This window comes from Mizuhopecten yessoensis, unplaced genomic scaffold (genome assembly GCF_002113885.1).
Source record: "Mizuhopecten yessoensis strain PY_sf001 unplaced genomic scaffold, ASM211388v2 scaffold10045, whole genome shotgun sequence".
NCBI classification, from domain to species: domain Eukaryota; kingdom Metazoa; phylum Mollusca; class Bivalvia; order Pectinida; family Pectinidae; genus Mizuhopecten; species Mizuhopecten yessoensis.
This window is the reverse complement of record NW_018408351.1, coordinates 289,567-308,081: the sequence shown is the minus strand read 5'-3', so window position 1 is coordinate 308,081 and position 18,515 is coordinate 289,567. Positions and strand designations below refer to the sequence as shown.

Here is an 18,515-nt window from a genome sequence, read left to right as displayed (position 1 = left end):
CAACAGGAACAGAGGAGACACCAAAACAAACGGGTAGACATCAACAGGGAAAAAGGAGGACACCAACAGGAACAGAGGAGACACCAAAACAAACGGGTAGACATCAACAGGGAAAAAGGAGGACAACAACAGGAACAGAGGAGACACCAAAACAAACGGGTAGACATCAACAGAGAAAAGGAAGGACAACAACAGAACAGAGGAGACACCAAAACAAACGTGTAGACATCAACAGGGAGAAGGGAGGACAACAACAGAAACAGAGGAGACACCAAAACAAACGGGTAGACATCAACAGAAACAGACAAAAGGAGGACAACAACAGGAACAGAGGAGACACCAAAACAAACGGGTAGACATCAACAGGGAAAAGGGAGGACAACAACAGGAACAAAGGAGACACCAAAACAAACGGGTAGACAACAACAGAAACAGACAAAAGGAGGACAACAACAGGAACAGAGGAGACACCAAAACAAACGGGAAGACATCAACAGGGAAAAGGGAGGAAAACAACAGGAACAAAGGAGACACCAAAACAAACGTATAGACATCAACATGGAAATGGGAGGACAACAGCAGGAACAGAGCAGACACCAAGGCAGCCGGGAAGACACCCCGAACTCTCACCGTAACGGAGATGAATATGATTTTAAAGGAGATATTGCCTTTCAAACCCAGGCAAGTATGTAGGTCATGTGTGTGTACGGGACAGTTATCTCTTTAATCGCGGTAGACGCTGAAATGTCATCAATACAGATAGTCTGAAATCACGTCACAATGGCAACTTGTTAATACGATCACGGACTTAGATAACTAATTTAATTCCGTGATACGATATTGAAGCTTCTTGTAGAAAATAACCTATACCGCCATATAAAAAATGTAACCAATTCTAAAATTTTGCTTGCCTCAAAATCCGGAATCGATCTTTTCTTCATTTTGTAGTATTCCAAGAAAACTTTTACAATTAACACCATAACACATGATAGCGTTATATATATATATATACCTGATCATTCATGATTATCTTTCACCATTGTTATCTAGGTCCAAGTACGTGTGACCGGTTACCTAGCGATGGCAGCTGTGATACAACCAGGAGCGATCCACGCATTCACACTCTTTTCAAAGAAATTAAATTAGAGAATCAGAAAACCCCAAAGAAAAGAGTAATTTTTATGAGCTTTCTGAGCTCTCAGAAATCAAACAATCATGATGGGAACACAGCACGATACTAGTGTAACTGTCTTACTATCAGTAAATATCGGCTGAATCACCAGTATGTGTACACATTATTGTGTATGTAACGCATGAACTGGATAACTACCATACTCTGATAAATTGTATGTGTGCGTTTATGTGTGATTCGTATCGAGGCACATGACAGTCAAACTTCATGAACAGGTGATCAACTCAACTCCGAATGTAAGCAGCTTTTTTAATTGTTATATCATAATTAACTATTTATTTTCATATAACCAAGAAACAGACAAGGTCGTGATTAATAACTGTGCGCACAGAGAAATGTAAACAGGTATCGAGGAGAGTCGTGGAGGTATGACTGTAACAACACAGGCCTGTGGATAGATACTGTAGATCCTACATACGGTATGACATATAGCATACACACAGTACCCTTAACACATGTCATGGTCCGATGCCAGGACTCTCTTTCCGTCACAATGTGTCTGGTCGGGTATTAAGATCATCCACCTATTAACATATCTCTGGTCGAGTGAAGGAACCTTCCATTTGTCAACATCTCTCTGGTCGAGTGTTAGCACAGTCAATATATTTCTGGTCGAGTTTTGGGACCTTCCAGTTGTTCACATATTTCTGGTCGAGTTTTGGGACCTTTCATTAATTAAAATTAATCAAGGACCCTTTAGCTTTCGATGTATCTTAAATTTATTATTAAGCACCTAAATTTGTCAACATGTTTCTGGTCTGATGATAGGACCAGTTAACATCTCTCTGGTCGGGTGATAGGGCCAGTTAACATCTCTCTCGTAGGGTGATAGGACCAGTTAACATCTCTCTGGTAGGGTGATATGACCAGTTAACATCTCTCTCGTAGGGTGATAGGACCAGTTAACATCTCTCTGGTCGGGTGATAGGGCCAGTTAATATCTCTCTCGTAGGGTGATAGGACCAGTTAACATCTCTCTCGTAGGGTGATAGGACCAGTTAACATCTCTCTGGTCGGGTGATAGGGCCAGTTAATATCTCTCTCGTAGGGTGATAGGACCAGTTAACATCTCTCTCGTAGGGTGATAGGACCAGTTAACATCTCTCTGGTCGGGTGATAGGGCCAGTTAATATCTCTCTCGTAGGGTGATAGGACCAGTTAACATCTCTCTCGTAGGGTGATAGGACCAGTTAACATCTCTCTGGTCGAGTGATAGGACCAGTTAACATCTCTCTAGTCGGGTGATAGGACCAGTTAACATCTCTCTGGTCGAGTGATAGGACCAGTTAACATCTCTCTAGTCGGGTGATAGGACCAGTTAACATCTCTCTGGTCGAGTGATAGGACCAGTTAACATCTCTCTAGTCGGGTGATAGGACCAGTTAACATCTCTCTGGTCGGGTGATAGGACCAGTTAACATCTCTCTAGTCGGGTGATAGGACCAGTTAACATCTCTCTGGTCGGGTGATAGGACCAAGTCAACATCTCTCTGATAGGGTGATATGACCAGTTAACATCTCTCGGGTAGGGTGATAGGACCCAGTCAACATTTCTTTAGTCGGGTGATAGGACCAAGTCAATATCTCTCTGGTCGAGTGATAAGACTAGTTAACATCTCTCTGGTCGAGTGATTGGACCAGTTAACATCTCTCTGGTCGAGTGATAGGACCAGTTAACATCTCTCTAGTCGGGTGATAGGACCAGTTAACATCTCTCTGGTCGGGTGATAGGACCAAGTCAACATCTCTCTGATAGGGTGATATGACCAGTTAACATCTCTCGGGTAGGGTGATAGGACCCAGTCAACATTTCTTTAGTCGGGTGATAGGACCAAGTCAATATCTCTCTGGTCGAGTGATAAGACTAGTTAACATCTCTCTGGTCGAGTGATTGGACCAGTTAACATCTCTCTGGTCGAGTGATAGGACCAGTTAACATCTCTCTAGTCGGGTGATAGGACCAGTTAACATCTCTCTGGTCGGGTGATAGGACCAAGTCAACATCTCTCTGATAGGGTGATATGACCAGTTAACATCTCTCGGGTAGGGTGATAGGACCCAGTCAACATTTCTTTAGTCGGGTGATAGGACCAAGTCAATATCTCTCTGGTCGAGTGATAAGACTAGTTAACATCTCTCTGGTCGAGTGATTGGACCAGTTAACATCTCTCTGGTCGAGTGATAGGACCAGTTAACATCTCTCTAGTCGGGTGATAGGACCAGTTAACATCTCTCTGGTCGGGTGATAGGACCAAGTCAACATCTCTCTGATAGGGTGATATGACCAGTTAACATCTCTCGGGTAGGGTGATAGGACCCAGTCAACATTTCTTTAGTCGGGTGATAGGACCAAGTCAATATCTCTCTGGTCGAGTGATAAGACTAGTTAACATCTCTCTGGTCGAGTGATTGGACCAGTTAACATCTCTCTGGTCGAGTGATAGGACCAGTTAACATCTCTCTAGTCGGGTGATAGGACCAGTTAACATCTCTCTGGTCGGGTGATAGGACCAAGTCAACATCTCTCTGATAGGGTGATATGACCAGTTAACATCTCTCGGGTAGGGTGATAGGACCCAGTCAACATTTCTTTAGTCGGGTGATAGGACCAAGTCAATATCTCTCTGGTCGAGTGATAAGACTAGTTAACATCTCTCTGGTCGAGTGATTGGACCAGTTAACATCTCTCTGGTCGAGTGATAGGACCAGTTAACATCTCTCTAGTCGGGTGATAGGACCAGTTAACATCTCTCTGGTCGGGTGATAGGACCAAGTCAACATCTCTCTGATAGGGTGATATGACCAGTTAACATCTCTCGGGTAGGGTGATAGGACCCAGTCAACATTTCTTTAGTCGGGTGATAGGACCAAGTCAATATCTCTCTGGTCGAGTGATAAGACTAGTTAACATCTCTCTGGTCGAGTGATTGGACCAGTTAACATCTCTCTGGTCGAGTGATAGGACCAGTTAACATCTCTCTAGTCGGGTGATAGGACCAGTTAACATCTCTCTGGTCGGGTGATAGGACCAAGTCAACATCTCTCTGATAGGGTGATATGACCAGTTAACATCTCTCGGGTAGGGTGATAGGACCCAGTCAACATTTCTTTAGTCGGGTGATAGGACCAAGTCAATATCTCTCTGGTCGAGTGATAAGACTAGTTAACATCTCTCTGGTCGAGTGATTGGACCAGTTAACATCTCTCTGGTCGAGTGATAGGACCAGTTAACATCTCTCTAGTCGGGTGATAGGACCAGTTAACATCTCTCTGGTCGGGTGATAGGACCAAGTCAACATCTCTCTGATAGGGTGATATGACCAGTTAACATCTCTCGGGTAGGGTGATAGGACCCAGTCAACATTTCTTTAGTCGGGTGATAGGACCAAGTCAATATCTCTCTGGTCGAGTGATAAGACTAGTTAACATCTCTCTGGTCGAGTGATTGGACCAGTTAACATCTCTCTAGTCGGGTGAAAGGACCAGTTAACATCTCTCTGGTCGAGTGATAGGACCAAGTCAATATCTCTCTGATAGGGTGATAGGACCGAATCAGCATCTCTCTGGTAGGGTGATAGGACCAGTTAACATCTCTCTGGTAGGGTGATATGACCAGTTAACATCTCTCTCGTAGGGTGATAGGACCAGTTAACATATCTCTGGTCGGGTGATAGGGCCAGTTAATATCTCTCTCGTAGGGTGATAGGACCAGTTAACATCTCTCTGGTCGAGTGATAGGACCAGTTAACATCTCTCTAGTCGGGTGATAGGACCAGTTAACATCTCTCTGGTCGGGTGATAGGACCAAGTCAACATCTCTCTGATAGGGTGATATGACCAGTTAACATCTCTCGGGTAGGGTGATAGGACCCAGTCAACATTTCTTTAGTCGGGTGATAGGACCAAGTCAATATCTCTCTGGTCGAGTGATAAGACTAGTTAACATCTCTCTGGTCGAGTGATTGGACCAGTTAACATCTCTCTAGTCGGGTGAAAGGACCAGTTAACATCTCTCTGGTCGAGTGATAGGACCAAGTCAATATCTCTCTGATAGGGTGATAGGACCGAATCAGCATCTCTCTGGTAGGGTGATAGGACCAAGTCAACATCTCTCTGATAGGGTGATATGACCAGTTAACATCTCTCTGGTCGAGTGATAGGACCGAATCAACATCTCTCTGGTAGGGTGATAGGACCCAGTCAACATTTCTCTGATAGGGTGATATGACCAGTTAACATCTCTCTGGTCGAGTGATAGGACCCAGTCAACATCTCTCTGATAGGGTGATAGGACCAAGTCAACGTCTCTCTGATAGGGTGATATGACCAGTGAACATCTCTCTGGTAGGGTGATAGGACCCAGTCAACATGTCTCTGGTCGATTGTCAACATATGTTAAGCTGGTGTTGCGACCACCTATCTGTCAATACGCCTGTGGCGGATGTGAAGATCCTCATTCCGTCAGCATGTCTTTGGTATAATGATCAATACAACCATGATTCCTAGTTTAACATTATATAGGGAACTTTGTCAAGCACTGTGTATGCTGGTTTTGTCTATTTTTGTGTTGATTAGAGCGACGTGCATGTTCGTACTCTTAGGTAACACACCAAGGTAGGATCAATATTCGATTTTTATAGATGACAGCTGGCGCATTTTACGGTCATTTTAAGTTTCAATGTTGGGCCATTTTACTCGTGTTTAACTATAGTATACTCTTTATTAGCTAAACAAAAAGCAAAAGAAATATTAATATTTCATTTACAACACTCATTATTATTATTGTATTGCCTTAAATATCAATATGTACGTTTCATCTAAAATAATTATGACTCGCCCCTGATTCGAAAAGACAAGTAGTCCAGAGTTTATAAAGGTTAGCAACTCCAAACACTGGAGTATATATACAATGTTAAAGACATCTCTCCTCCCAGATATAATGTTGACAATTTCTCAAAATCGGTATTTTTAACATTTCTGAAGTTGTCATCGGCCAACAGCAGGCGGCATTTATCTACCACTACCAGTTATCTACCACTACCAGTTATCTACCACTACCAGTTATCTACCACTACCAGTTATCTACCACTACCAGTTATCTACCACTACCAGTTATCTACCACTACCAGTTATCTACCACTACCAGTTATCTACCACTACCAGTTATCTACCACTACCAGTTATCTACCACTACCAGTTATCTACCACTACCAGTTCTCGATACACCGTGTTTAGAATAGGCGTGGGTTAACAAGACACACGCAACCTCCTAAGCTAGGGTGACTGGTATGCTACTACTCAAAGCGAACGAACATGAAATAAAAATACGTTTCATTCGTGAAGTTTGGCAATGAGTGACGTTTTTGTTAAAATGTAATAATTTGAAAAAAAGGAAAATGAGTCTGTTGTAACTCGAATTTCAAGTTCTAGTGGATATATCAGATGTATTATAGTTCTAGAATAAAGATGCACTTTAAAGATGCCTAACCTTGTAAAAACAACTCATCCTTTTTAACTTATTTTCCAATCACGTGTACTAATAGTCATATTCCAATCAAATACGATACGGCGACACAATATTTTCTCCCACAGTTCACAGGTTTGTTGAGAAAACGAGAAATTAAGGGAAAGACAGCTCACGTGTGTTGTGATTCTATAATAATTGACCAATTAAAAAAGAACCCCGTCATCGCGAGTCAACACGTTTGCTACGTAACTTTACATTTGTATATGTATAATAATTATGATCGTTTTGTAATTTTTGACGTAATTCAATAAAACATTAAATTAACAGTAAACTTTAGGCGTAGAAATTATTACTGTTATTTAAGGAATGATTTTTATTTTTTCAACATTTATGAGGTCATAACAACAATGGGTTTATGGACATATTGAATGAATCGCGTTAGCGATTCATGTAAAATATGTCCAAAAACCCATTGTTGTTATGACCTCATAAATGTTGAAAAAATAAATATCATTCCTTATATTTACATTGACGAATCCTTTCAGTGGATCGATATAACAACGAATAAAACAAATAAACAGGGTTTGTTCCTGCTTATACACGGGTGCAACGCAGTGGCGAGAACAGTGTTTTTTCGCGGGGAAATGTGACACTATCGTGAGAGATCTTAGCAACCGTCAACAACAATAACACAACAAAATGTAGTTCCATATTCAATGTTTATTTGTAGCACAGGACACGTGAATACGTGGATATTTCACAAAGCACAGTTCAATAATATTTTAAGATGTAAGAATTAAGCATCTAGGTCGGTCGTTCCGAGTGAGTAGTTTTTGTAGTGTATTACTACGCAGTGTGATCAGGTTACTATCAGTTTCCACGTGCTGAGATTCTATGAACACCTGTGTTATGCATTTATGAATGTAATTTTTGTCAATGGGTCTAAGCATACAGAATGTAAATATTGTGATATGAAAATCTCACCATCGTAATAAGACGGTAAAAACCATGTTCTTTTGATAGGCTTTTCTTGTTTACATGACAACCGTTATTTATTATATCAGTAATTCATTTACCTTAATATTCCTGTTTTTGCATTTCGAAGGAAAACTATTTTCACAGTACAAAATTACCGAAAAAGGCTAGTGGCGCCCAGGGTATACACCTTTAAATGTATCGACTACCTTTACTCTGCTAATGCCTCTCCTTTGCATCCTTAGGCCAAGGTGATTTTTTTTATAAACAGTTGGTGTGGGCCCCCTGGGGGCAGAGGGGCGGGCCCAATAGGGGAAAGAGAGGTTTAACCTTTAAAATCCTTCTTCTACCATAGGGATTAAGGGATTTTATCAAATTTAGTCTGGAGAATCCTTGGGCCAAAGGGACTCAATGTTGTAAAAAATGATGGGTGTGGTCCCCCTGGGGGCAGAGGGGTGTGGCCCAATAGGGGAAATAGAGGTAAACCTTTAAAATCCTTCTTCTACCATAGGGGTTAAGGGATTTCATCCAAATTCGGTCTGGATCATCCTTGGGCCAAATGGACTCATTGTTGTATGAATGGTGGATGTGGGCCCTCTGTGGGCAGAGGAGCGGGGCCAATAGAGGAAATAGAGGTAACACTTTAAAATCCTTCTTCTACCATAGGGATTAAGGGATTTCTTCCCAGTTTGGTTTGGAGCATTCTTGGGCCAAGAGGACTCAATTTTGTATTCACGGCGTGTGTGGCCCCCCTTTGGGCAGAGGTGCGGGACCCTATAAGGGAAATAGAAGCAAACCTTTAAAATCCTTTTTCTACCATAGGGATTAAGGGATTTCATCCCAATTTGATCTGGATCATCCTTTGGCCAAGGGGACTCATTGTTGTATAAATGGTGGGTGTGGTCCCCTTGGGGCAGAGGGACGGGGCCCAATAGGCTAAATATAGCAAATTCTTTAAAATCCTTCTCCTTCTGTAGGAATGACAGGATTTCGTCCGAATTTGGTACGAAGTATCCTTGGGTGAAGGGTATAACCGGTGTGTCTGACTCCCCTAGGGTAAGAGAGGCGGGGCCCAATAAACGATACAGAGGCATAGATTTAATATCCTTTTTCTTCCGTTAGGATGAAGGTATTTTGACCAAATTTGAACAGTGGCATCCTATGAGGAATGGAAATAATGTTGTGTAAATCGTGGGTCTGACCCCCCCGGGGCCTGAAAAATGGGGCACAAAAGAGGTGATTTTAAAAATTATTGAAAATTCTTGTAGGAATAACAGGATTTGTCCATATTTGGTCTAAAGCATCATTGGGTGAAGGAGACCTGATTTTGTATAAAAAGTAGGTCTGACCCCCATCGGGGCAGAGGGGCGGGGCCCAATAGGGAAAACTAGCAAATTCTCCAAAATCCTCCTTTTCCTGTAGGAATGACAGACTTTTGTCCATTTGCATATACATATAACCCCTGGCTTACCATGTAATACATGTACACTACCAGCAACATCTAGCTATTCCAACTTCAATTTTGCTAACATTCCAGTTGAGCGATACAGGCCCTCTGGGCCTCTTGTTCAATTTACCAACTGTTTAAGAATGAAAACGCACACGTAGAGGCAGACTGAAAGTGAACCTATCTATTTATGGATCAACACACACATATGTAACATCTCCCTTTCTTTAAGAGATATTTTTCTGACTAGAGTGTCCCTGACTAGCTTCTTCTTAAAGTAAAGTAATATATTGATTGGAGTAATTCCTAGTATAACAATGCATAAACTCTGTTATTGTCCTTCCACTCCGAGTGGTAATCGGTGGTGTCTTTGGAACATTCCTGACACAGACAGGATTATCCTTTATTGGTCTGGTATTCACAACCGTCTCCTTCATGGCCAGAGATGGTTTAGGTACCACTTTGTCCATATTTCCTTGTCCATCAGAGTACAGATCTTGTGGGGTTTCATCTTCAGCGTTGTTGAGGCCACGAAGAAATTTTCTATTTCTTATGTACAATTTACCGTCTACATCAACCACACATGGTCTTGTTCCTACCTGATCTACACATGTCCCTTTTGACCAAGATTTTCCTCTGTCCATCCGAACAGGTTGTCCAATATCTAAGGGAGGGATCTGCGTTCGTAGTATAGTTTGGATCGTTGTAGCCTGTGTTTCTTTCTCAGTTCGATGTCCTCTACAACTTGAGGTTGTAGCAGTGCTGCTGTTATGGGGAGTGAACCCTTTGTTCTTCTGGACGCTTGGCTGCACAACATACCTTGTGTTGGTGTGTTTCTCCATTCTAGAATGGCTTTCCACGTATCCTCATTGGCTTTGTAGCATTTTCTTTAGGATGTGTTTTGCTATTTTTACGGCGGATTCTGCCTTTCCGTTTCCAAAACTGTGGTATGGAGATGATGTCGTGTGAGTGATTTCCCACGTCCTTGTAAAATCTCCAAATTCAGACGACACAACTTGGGGTCCGTTGTCAGACATGATGATATTTGGCCACCCATGTCTGCCTAGGATGTCGTGTGTGATGAGAGGTTCCCGGGCTTGCTGACCTTCAAACCCAAGGCAAGCATCACGTTTCTGAATGTGTTCGTGAATGTCCCGAGACAAGATGGGCCAAAATATAGAGTCACGAGCCTTCCTCAAGGATGACGCGATCCTGAGATGACTAGAATGTATCCTCGTCGACATTTCTGACCTCAAAATCTTTGGAATGATAACGCGATTTCCTTAAAATAGTATCCCGTTATGAATTGTCAGTTCATCGCGAAAGTTTCAGGAGTCCAGGCATGTCACTGGAACTTCTGTCTTAGTTTCTGGCCAGCTTGACAAAATGACGGATTTCATGGTCTGTAATGCTTCATCTTGAGCCGTCAGCTTTTGTATCTGATGAAGACACTGTTGTTGACATAAAGTGATTTAAGTGATTCCTTCACCTCAATATACTCCAGCTGTTTTTAGAACTTTGAGGTTGACGCATTGAATATCTGTTCATCTGTTCTAAGAACACTGTCTGACTTGACCAGTAGTAGGAATGCTCTTAACAAGGTGTCTGTCACATACATTTCAGTTCCTTTCTGATTATTCAACTTTTATGTTGAACTTCTGTAGCCTTAAGATCATGCACTGGAGGCGCTTCGGAGCTGCTAGCACTAATTTATAGAATACAACCTCCAGTGGGTTGTGACCAGAATGGACGGTGATCTCGCGTCCTAGAATGTATTGTTCAAATCTTTCACAGGCGAACACTACGACAAAGCATTCTTTTTCTATCTGTGCATATCGTTGCTCTGTTTGAGACAAAGCTATGGATGCATACGTAACTGGTAGTCCTTCCTGCAACAGGGCTACACCCAAACCAAGTTCACTGGCGTCACACTGGACGCTGACCTCTTTGTGAAGGTCGTAGTACTTAAGTGCTGGCTGTGTTGTCATTGCTTCCTTGACTTTCTGAAATGGATCCTCCTGTTGGGATTGCCATGCCCATTCTGTATCGTTTGCTTTGAGTCGTCTCTATAGCTCGATCATCTCCGACAAGTGTGGAACAAACCTGGTGAGATATGTGACGAAACCGACTAAGCACTGTATTCCTTTGACATCCGTTGGTCTAAGCATGTCTGTGATCGTTTTCACAGGGTTCGGCTTTACTCCGTCCGAGGTAAACATATGACCCATGTATTTCACTTCGGTTTTTCGCAAGTTTATTTTGTCTTTATTTAACTTCAGGCCAACTTTCCTTGCTCTCTCCAAGACATTTATCAGGTTCCTATCATGGTCATGTCCGGCTTCCTCGATTGTTAAACCACTACCATAGATGAGGATGCCATATACTAAAACGTCTGCCCCCATCAGGTCCTTTAGTGATTCATGTTGTCGTCTCTGGAACTCCTCTGGCGCCGATGGCATTCGCAGCCATCTGTTGCGCCCAAAGGGTGGTCAGGTAGCTGCTTTGTGTGTCTAATGCCACCTGCCAAAAACCATCTTTGGCGTCAAAGACTGTAAAAGCCCAGGCGTCGGACAGGTTAGGAAGTATGTCCTCTACAGTACTCATGGGATAGTGTGGCCACTTAGTTGCATCACTCACGGTCTAAGGATCTATGCATATGTACAGTTTTCCTGACGGTTTTCTTACTGCTACCATGCTGCATATCCCACCGTCGGTCCAGTGACCTTTGTGATGACACCTCGGTCTACCAGTCTATTTATCTCCGCATCATGGCTTCTAGGACTTTCCTCAGATATTTCTGTACTGGTTTTACTGTTGGGCCAATCTCAACGTGGTACTCTCCATGTAGCTTACCCAATCCATCAAATAGGTCCTTGCAGTCCTCGAAGATTTGCTCTTTGGTAATGGGTGGATTCTCATTAGCCTCTACTCAGTAAACTCGATTGATTGTTAAGAGTACCAAAGCTTCACATGCGTCTCCTGACAGTATTTTTGGTTGGTCAACATCTACCATTTGAAATTCTAAAGTCTGTTTATTGTCTCCAACTGAACATTCAATCCTAGTTTTACCTTTAGGGTAAATGTGTGACTTGTCGTAAAGTGACAGTTTTGTATTCGAGTGACGCAGCTTCACCATTCTCCTTTATTTAAGAGCTTGAATAATCTCATGCTGAGCAGGTTACAGGTTGCTCCTGTGCCCAGCTGACATCTCATCTTTCTGTTTTTGTTTCCTAATGTCAGCCTCAGTGTTGTGAAGTACTGTATACCCTTTGTCTTTGTCACATTTAGGAGTGTTTCTGTGATCCTGAGTAAAGATTCATCAGTATCGGTATCATCATTCTCCTCTTCTACTGCATGTATTTTCTTTATTAAACACAATTTTGAGAAATGGTTCTGTTTCTTATAGTTATGACAGGTCTGACCAAATGCTTGGCATTTATGCTTATCTGGGGCATACTGACCTCCGCAATAGTTGCATCCTATGTAACTCTGCTTTGCTAGCTTGTAATGTTTACTCTCTCTCTTTCCAGCTCTTCTGATCAGAATCCTTTGCTCTCATGGCTGTGTTCCGCTTTTTTCGTACATCTTTAATGGTGTTTATCCACAGCATGCACTTTGTCTTCATGGTTAATCTTTTGCATATGTATGTCGGTCGTTTCGCTAGTCCTACACACAGTTACTGCTTTTGCGAGCGTCAGTTCCGGCTCACGTAACATGCGCGATCGGGCTGCTACATCCTTAGTCCCTAGAACTAGTAAATCCCGAAGCATTTCGTCCAGAGTGTCCTACATGATTCTGCTAGGCCTCTAAGCCTTGTGATGTATGTGTCAATGTTTTCGTTTGGCAGCTGATCGGCTGTGTTGAATAGCTAACGTTTGTCTAAGGTTCGAAATGTTTTTGTGAGGCTTCGAGTACTCGTTCTTTCTATTCTCTGTTGATATGACTAGGTTTTAGAAAATCGGCGAGTTCCATGGCTGTCTCAAGGTATGCCCGAAAAAACATCCAGTTGGCCTTAGATCCCCTTTCATATCCATTGCCGTGGGGGTGGGATTCCCTTAGATGCCGCCATCTCGAATTCCCCGCTCAAATGACAATCGTACGGGTGATTAAACACGTTTACAAACGTACTTCGAAATTGTCAAACACTCACCGTACTTGCAGGCGCTATACTGAGTCTCTTATTTAGGTTTGGCAGCTGTCGAAGGCTTCTGTTTGGCTTAGTGTTGCTTAAATTCTCCATTCTGATACCATCTTTTAAGAATGATAACGCTGATAAGACCATGCTACATTTATTGTGTACCACAAGAACGTCACCAAGTCACCAAAACTGGCGTATACATTATACTCGGCACACGTAGAGGCAGACTGAAAGTGAACTATCTATTTGAAGATCAACATACACATATGTCACACCAACTAATTATTATGAATTTCTTACTATTTATAGTTTATAAGATGGGTCTGTTTCCGGACGAAACTTCCTCCCCGCGTGACTTCCACACGATGAAATGGGTAGGTCTGGCGGTGGGCTGTCTCGCCAAATTTGTGACGGGTTCATTGTTTGTTTTCAACGTATACGAGGACGCTATTAAAAAAACATTCAACTTCACGCAAACTGAGGGTAAGTGATGTAAGCAGATCGTAGGTACACATATCACAGGACGGCAAATTGAAGAGATAAATATCATAGAACGGCAAATCGTAGGGACAAATATCATAGGACGTCAAATCGTAGGTAAAAATATCATAGGACGTCAAAGTGTAAGTACAAATATCACAGGACGGCAAAATGTAAGTACAAATATCATAGGACAGCAAATCGTACGCACAAATATCATAGGACAGCAAATCGTACGCACAAATATCATAGGACGTCAAATCGTAGGTACAAATATCATAGGACGGCAAATCGTAGGTACAAATATCATAGAACGGCAAAGATAATTGTAAATTAAGAAATATGCACCACATGCCTTGAATTTGCAGAACAGAAGAAAATGGTTAATTGATTGTAGCTGGAGGCTGTTAGCTTGTGAACGAGGAAGGGCTATCAGCCATCTGGAAGAAAAACATGAATTCTTATCTCCACGAGAACTCGTGGAAGGTTAAGGTATAGATCATTTCTATATCCTACTCCGCATCAGCCAAAGAGTCCAGTATCAGCCCGAGGGGGCGGAGTAAGATAAATTTTTTTATCATGTATTGCTCTAACATTAACAGTATTAGCAATAAACAAATAAAACACAGATACTATTTATATTTTATGAGCTCAACTATCATCAAAATAAAACATAATGAACTAATTGCAAATACACTACCAGTTTGAGGTGTGACTTTTCTGATTTTTTTTTCAACAAGAGGTTTAACGAATATGACCCGTGCCGGGCACATGGCCTCAGACCACAAATCGCTTTCGGGTCGTTGTACACGAATGTAGTGCATAAGGACATTTCAGGTCAGTTACTATATAATTTTTCCCGTCTGATCTATGACAGATATGTACATTTTTTTTTACATAGAATTGTTCAACAATATCTATTCTATTTATTTGTTATTTCTTGACATAGTTTTGAAGTTTGTATTCGCAGCAGGACACAATGAGTGATAAGGCTTGAGCATTGATATTTTGTGATTTTTGGTATTTTTCTCTATACATGCAGGGTAGTGACATTCAAATGAAATTATCTTTCTTAAATGCCGGTCATGAGGTACTTTCCAGCTCGCTGTAGGTTCAGTTTGAATAGATCTTCGATATGAAATAGGAACCAGACCATGTGCGAAGTTTAAAACATTTTTATTTATTTTTTCCTTTGATAGTGACATATAGTAGAATTAATTGTGGACTGAGGCCTGCATATGGCATGTGCTGGGAGGATATTGCGCGTGCCGGGCTGATATAAATTGGTCCGAGATATGGCCTATGTACAGCTAGCTTTATCACACATGCAAAAACCCCATATCACGGAAAAGTATATGTTAAGTAAGTGATTCCCTGAAAAGGTTAACGGAGGTAAACGGCAATTGAAAGCGAATTGGTGTGATAACTGTTCGAGTAGTTATTAGAGAATAAAACATTTTATCAGTTGGCCGTAAAATGTCCTCGGAAACAGTTGGGAAGCGTGCCTTACGAAAGGTTAAGACGCGAGTTGGAAAAGCGAAGAATGTGTTACTAGGTATGAAGAGATAATTAAGAAACTACCAACCACCAATATTAGGCAACATGAAGGGAATGGATGTCAAAACAAAGACCTGACTAAGCGACTAAACAGATATTTCTAGATCACGAAACAGTAAAATTGCTGATCTGTAACATTGGTTCACATCTGTAAACGACATGTATTGTAAAGAACGATAATTTTATTCACTTTACTTGTAGTTCAACTGCAGTCCTCCCTGCTGAACATTGGACTTGGATTTGGATTTGTCCCCGGCAAGTTCTATGACAACTTCGGACCCCAATGGACGTCACTAGGGGGCGTGATTGTGTCTGTGGTTGCCTACACTCTGCTTTGGAGTACAACAAAATATGTTACATTCTACAAAACCAAGAGCTGGTTGATGGCTATCTACTTCTTCCTGTCAGGTACGTCAAATACACAGTGTCAACGGCTGTCCATGTTACCGCTTATGAGTTTAGTTAGAAAGTACCATGCATTTACAAATTATTTCTTTTGAGTTAAGATTTCGTCATCAAAATTTTATGCGGTGTGTTTGTTAACTGGTTCATGTGAAAACGGAAACTATGAAAGCTTATTTCATCATGATATTTTAATTTCTTATCATGTCTTTTTGAACCATTTTTCAGGCCTGGGATCTGTTTTTACGTATATGGTGGCGCTAAACACAAATGTTATCAATTTTGACGAGAAACACAGAGGCAAAATTGTTGGACTACTTAATGCTTGCTTCGCCGGAAGTCCTTCTATATTCGCAGTAATTTATTATCACGTGATAGGAAATCCGTCAAGCAGCGAAAGCTTCACTACAATCATGCTGCTGTTTGCCATAGCGTTTGGTGTTACGGATATCATATGCATGATATTCCTGAGAATTTACCCCAAACCATTGGAGCTTTCAGAACACCGTGAAATGAAAACGAACATTTCAGTCGAAGATTCACAATCCAAGACTTGTTGTGATAATATGAAAAACAGAAGGAATAATGAGGGGACACCGCTCCGCGACCTTTTACGAAATGTTGACTATTATATCTTCACTTTGACGTTTACTTTCTCTTCTACTGTCGGGCTGGTCTATGTGGTCACTCTGACACAAACAACCGACGCTATGAACTTTTCGTCACACGACCCTGACGTGGTGCTAATCGTTCCAATCACGAATGCCTTGATCAGCGTTAGCATAGGTATATTCTCCGACTACTTCAGGGAAAGGTTTCCTCGGCTAGCCATCTTGATCGCAGGGTGTGTAGTTTTCACGGTGTGTCAGCTTATTATAGTATTGCTGGCAGACGGCTACGCTTGGATTGTGCTTGCGACTGTATTCTGTGGGATAGGCATTGGCTTGGTCTGGTCCATAGCTCCTACCGTTATGAGCGAGTACTTCAGTGTTGAAAACCTTGGACGGAACTGGGGTTTAGCTATGTTCTTTGGGTCTTTGGTGGGCTTGGGAGCGCAGGAAAGTTTTGGTGCTTTTTACGATGCTGCTAAGAAAGACCCTGGTGACTTAAACTGTTACGGGATCGAGTGCATTCGCAGAGGACATGCAGTAGTGCTTGCGTCTGGCATTGCATCCATTATTCTTGGCGTAATACTCTTAATCAAACGGCGGAATTTTAGGCCAAATGGATTCGAGAGGTTTTGATACACTTCGGCATGAATCCTGAGATTTCGAACCCTAAATTCGAAGTTGGGTCGTATTAATTGATCTCATTGTGACATGCTAATCTAAATGCCTCATTATTACACCGTGTCGGGTATTAAAAATAGGGAGTTCAGAAATGTGCTTTAATTTATGGTGTGATCTTTGCATCATCTTTTTAGTCATCCTAGATTGTTTTACTCGATTATTTTGAAGTTTCCAAGTTTGCATTGATAATTTGCTCGCTGTAATAAGCATGGGGAAATGAATAGGCTACGCATGACAAAACGACTGAGAAAACTAATTTTAAATACATTATTTCATGATACCACAAATTTGCCAATGAACGCATTATCAACATGTCTTTATAGGGAAATTATTGCTTATTATAAAGACAGGTTCCCCCTTTTACCATTACGTTAAACATTAAGTACACGTATAGTTATAAACACACTCCTTATATGAGACGATTTTCTATGTCTAGTAGATTACCGTCTGCCCCCCCCCCCTTTTTTTTTACGAAACCCCCATTTTAGTTCCAAATTATTCATCGTTTGTCTAATGAACATCTGTCGTTAATTGACGGAAAGTGCCCTGCTCTGGTTGTAAAAATATTCAGATTGTATATACTCCTGAGTAAGCCGTTTGAGATCCGATAACGTTTCCCATCAGTTTAAAAGTAGTTCGCTGCGAAGGAGTTAAAGTTTCATTTTTTTACAAGAGGAACAATGTGGTGGTGTATTTTACAGTTTCCCTTCACACTTACCAACAAAACCATTTGACATTACTTGGAGGGATACATGCAAATATTAAAAAAAAACTTTATGTCAAAACTTCTTGAAAATTGGTAAGGGCAATAAACGAGGGTATGGCTAATGAAACTAACAGAAACGTTTAAACTAATCAGAGCATGGTAACGTTTCCTCAGTAAATGACAATTGTTCTTAAATCAATTTCCAAGTTTTCTTTCTTCTGTTTTTGTGTTTGTTCAACTGTTATCATAATATATAAAAGAACTTCAACAAAACGTTATTTTATTTGTATACCTTATCACTTAATAAATAATTTTACCAACATAGACGTTTTCGGAGAATAGAATCGGTTTTGTCTGATCAGCCCAAATAAATTTATCATTATCATTACAATCCACTATATCGTAAGATCGACTTTAAGTACAAGCTCCGTACTGTTCAATAACAGATGGTGTTACAAATTATTATTTAAATGGTTGCAATGACGTAATTGTAAAAATGAACGGTGATCATATCTATTTTGAATATACGATAAAAACGGCAGAAACACCTACAGTGTTGTACAATTACAAGTATTCGTCTCTACTTATACGTTGAGGAACGAGGCACAAAGAACGAACAAGGACATGATCTAAGGATTGAAAAAAACCTACTATTGCGTATATAAATACTAGGCGCCCAATAAAACAAACCTTACAGATCTACATATAAAAATGTCTTTTCTGTTGATGATTATATTTGTTATTATATTTATAACATTTGTTTTCAATTAAATTTGAATCGGATAAAAAGCGTTGATAATTATAATGCAACAAATCACCACTTTTTGTATTTTGTCGTCATCCTTTCTGCTTATCTTAGTTC

General features: G+C 41.0%; 2 protein-coding genes across 2 annotated transcripts in view; both read left to right on the top strand.

Moving 5' to 3' along the window:
* Positions 1-225, top strand: part of LOC110459372 (vicilin-like seed storage protein At2g18540) — a 6,089-nt gene extending 5,864 nt beyond the window's left edge. The window contains exon 3 of the mRNA XM_021511593.1: positions 7-225. Coding sequence (XP_021367268.1) covers positions 7-225 — 219 coding nt within the window. The remainder of the gene's footprint in view (positions 1-6) is intronic.
* Positions 226-13,619: 13,394 nt separating this feature from the next.
* LOC110459340 (probable transporter MCH1) lies at positions 13,620-17,395 on the top strand. The gene is made up of 3 exons (XM_021511550.1): positions 13,620-13,702; positions 15,458-15,664; positions 15,887-17,395. Exons 2-3 carry the CDS (start codon positions 15,640-15,642, stop codon positions 16,900-16,902), a joined length of 1,041 nt encoding a protein of 346 aa, XP_021367225.1. The 5' UTR covers positions 13,620-13,702; positions 15,458-15,639; the 3' UTR covers positions 16,903-17,395.
* The last annotated feature ends 1,120 nt before the right edge of the window (positions 17,396-18,515 follow it).

Bases quoted from the DNA above. Each gene is read 5' to 3' on its own strand.
- LOC110459340 (XM_021511550.1), top strand. From the start codon at position 15,640: ATGGCTATCTACTTCTTCCTGTCAG. The intron at 15,665-15,886 runs GTACGTCAAATA...ACCATTTTTCAG, and splicing joins TATCTACTTCTTCCTGTCAG to GCCTGGGATCTGTTTTTACG.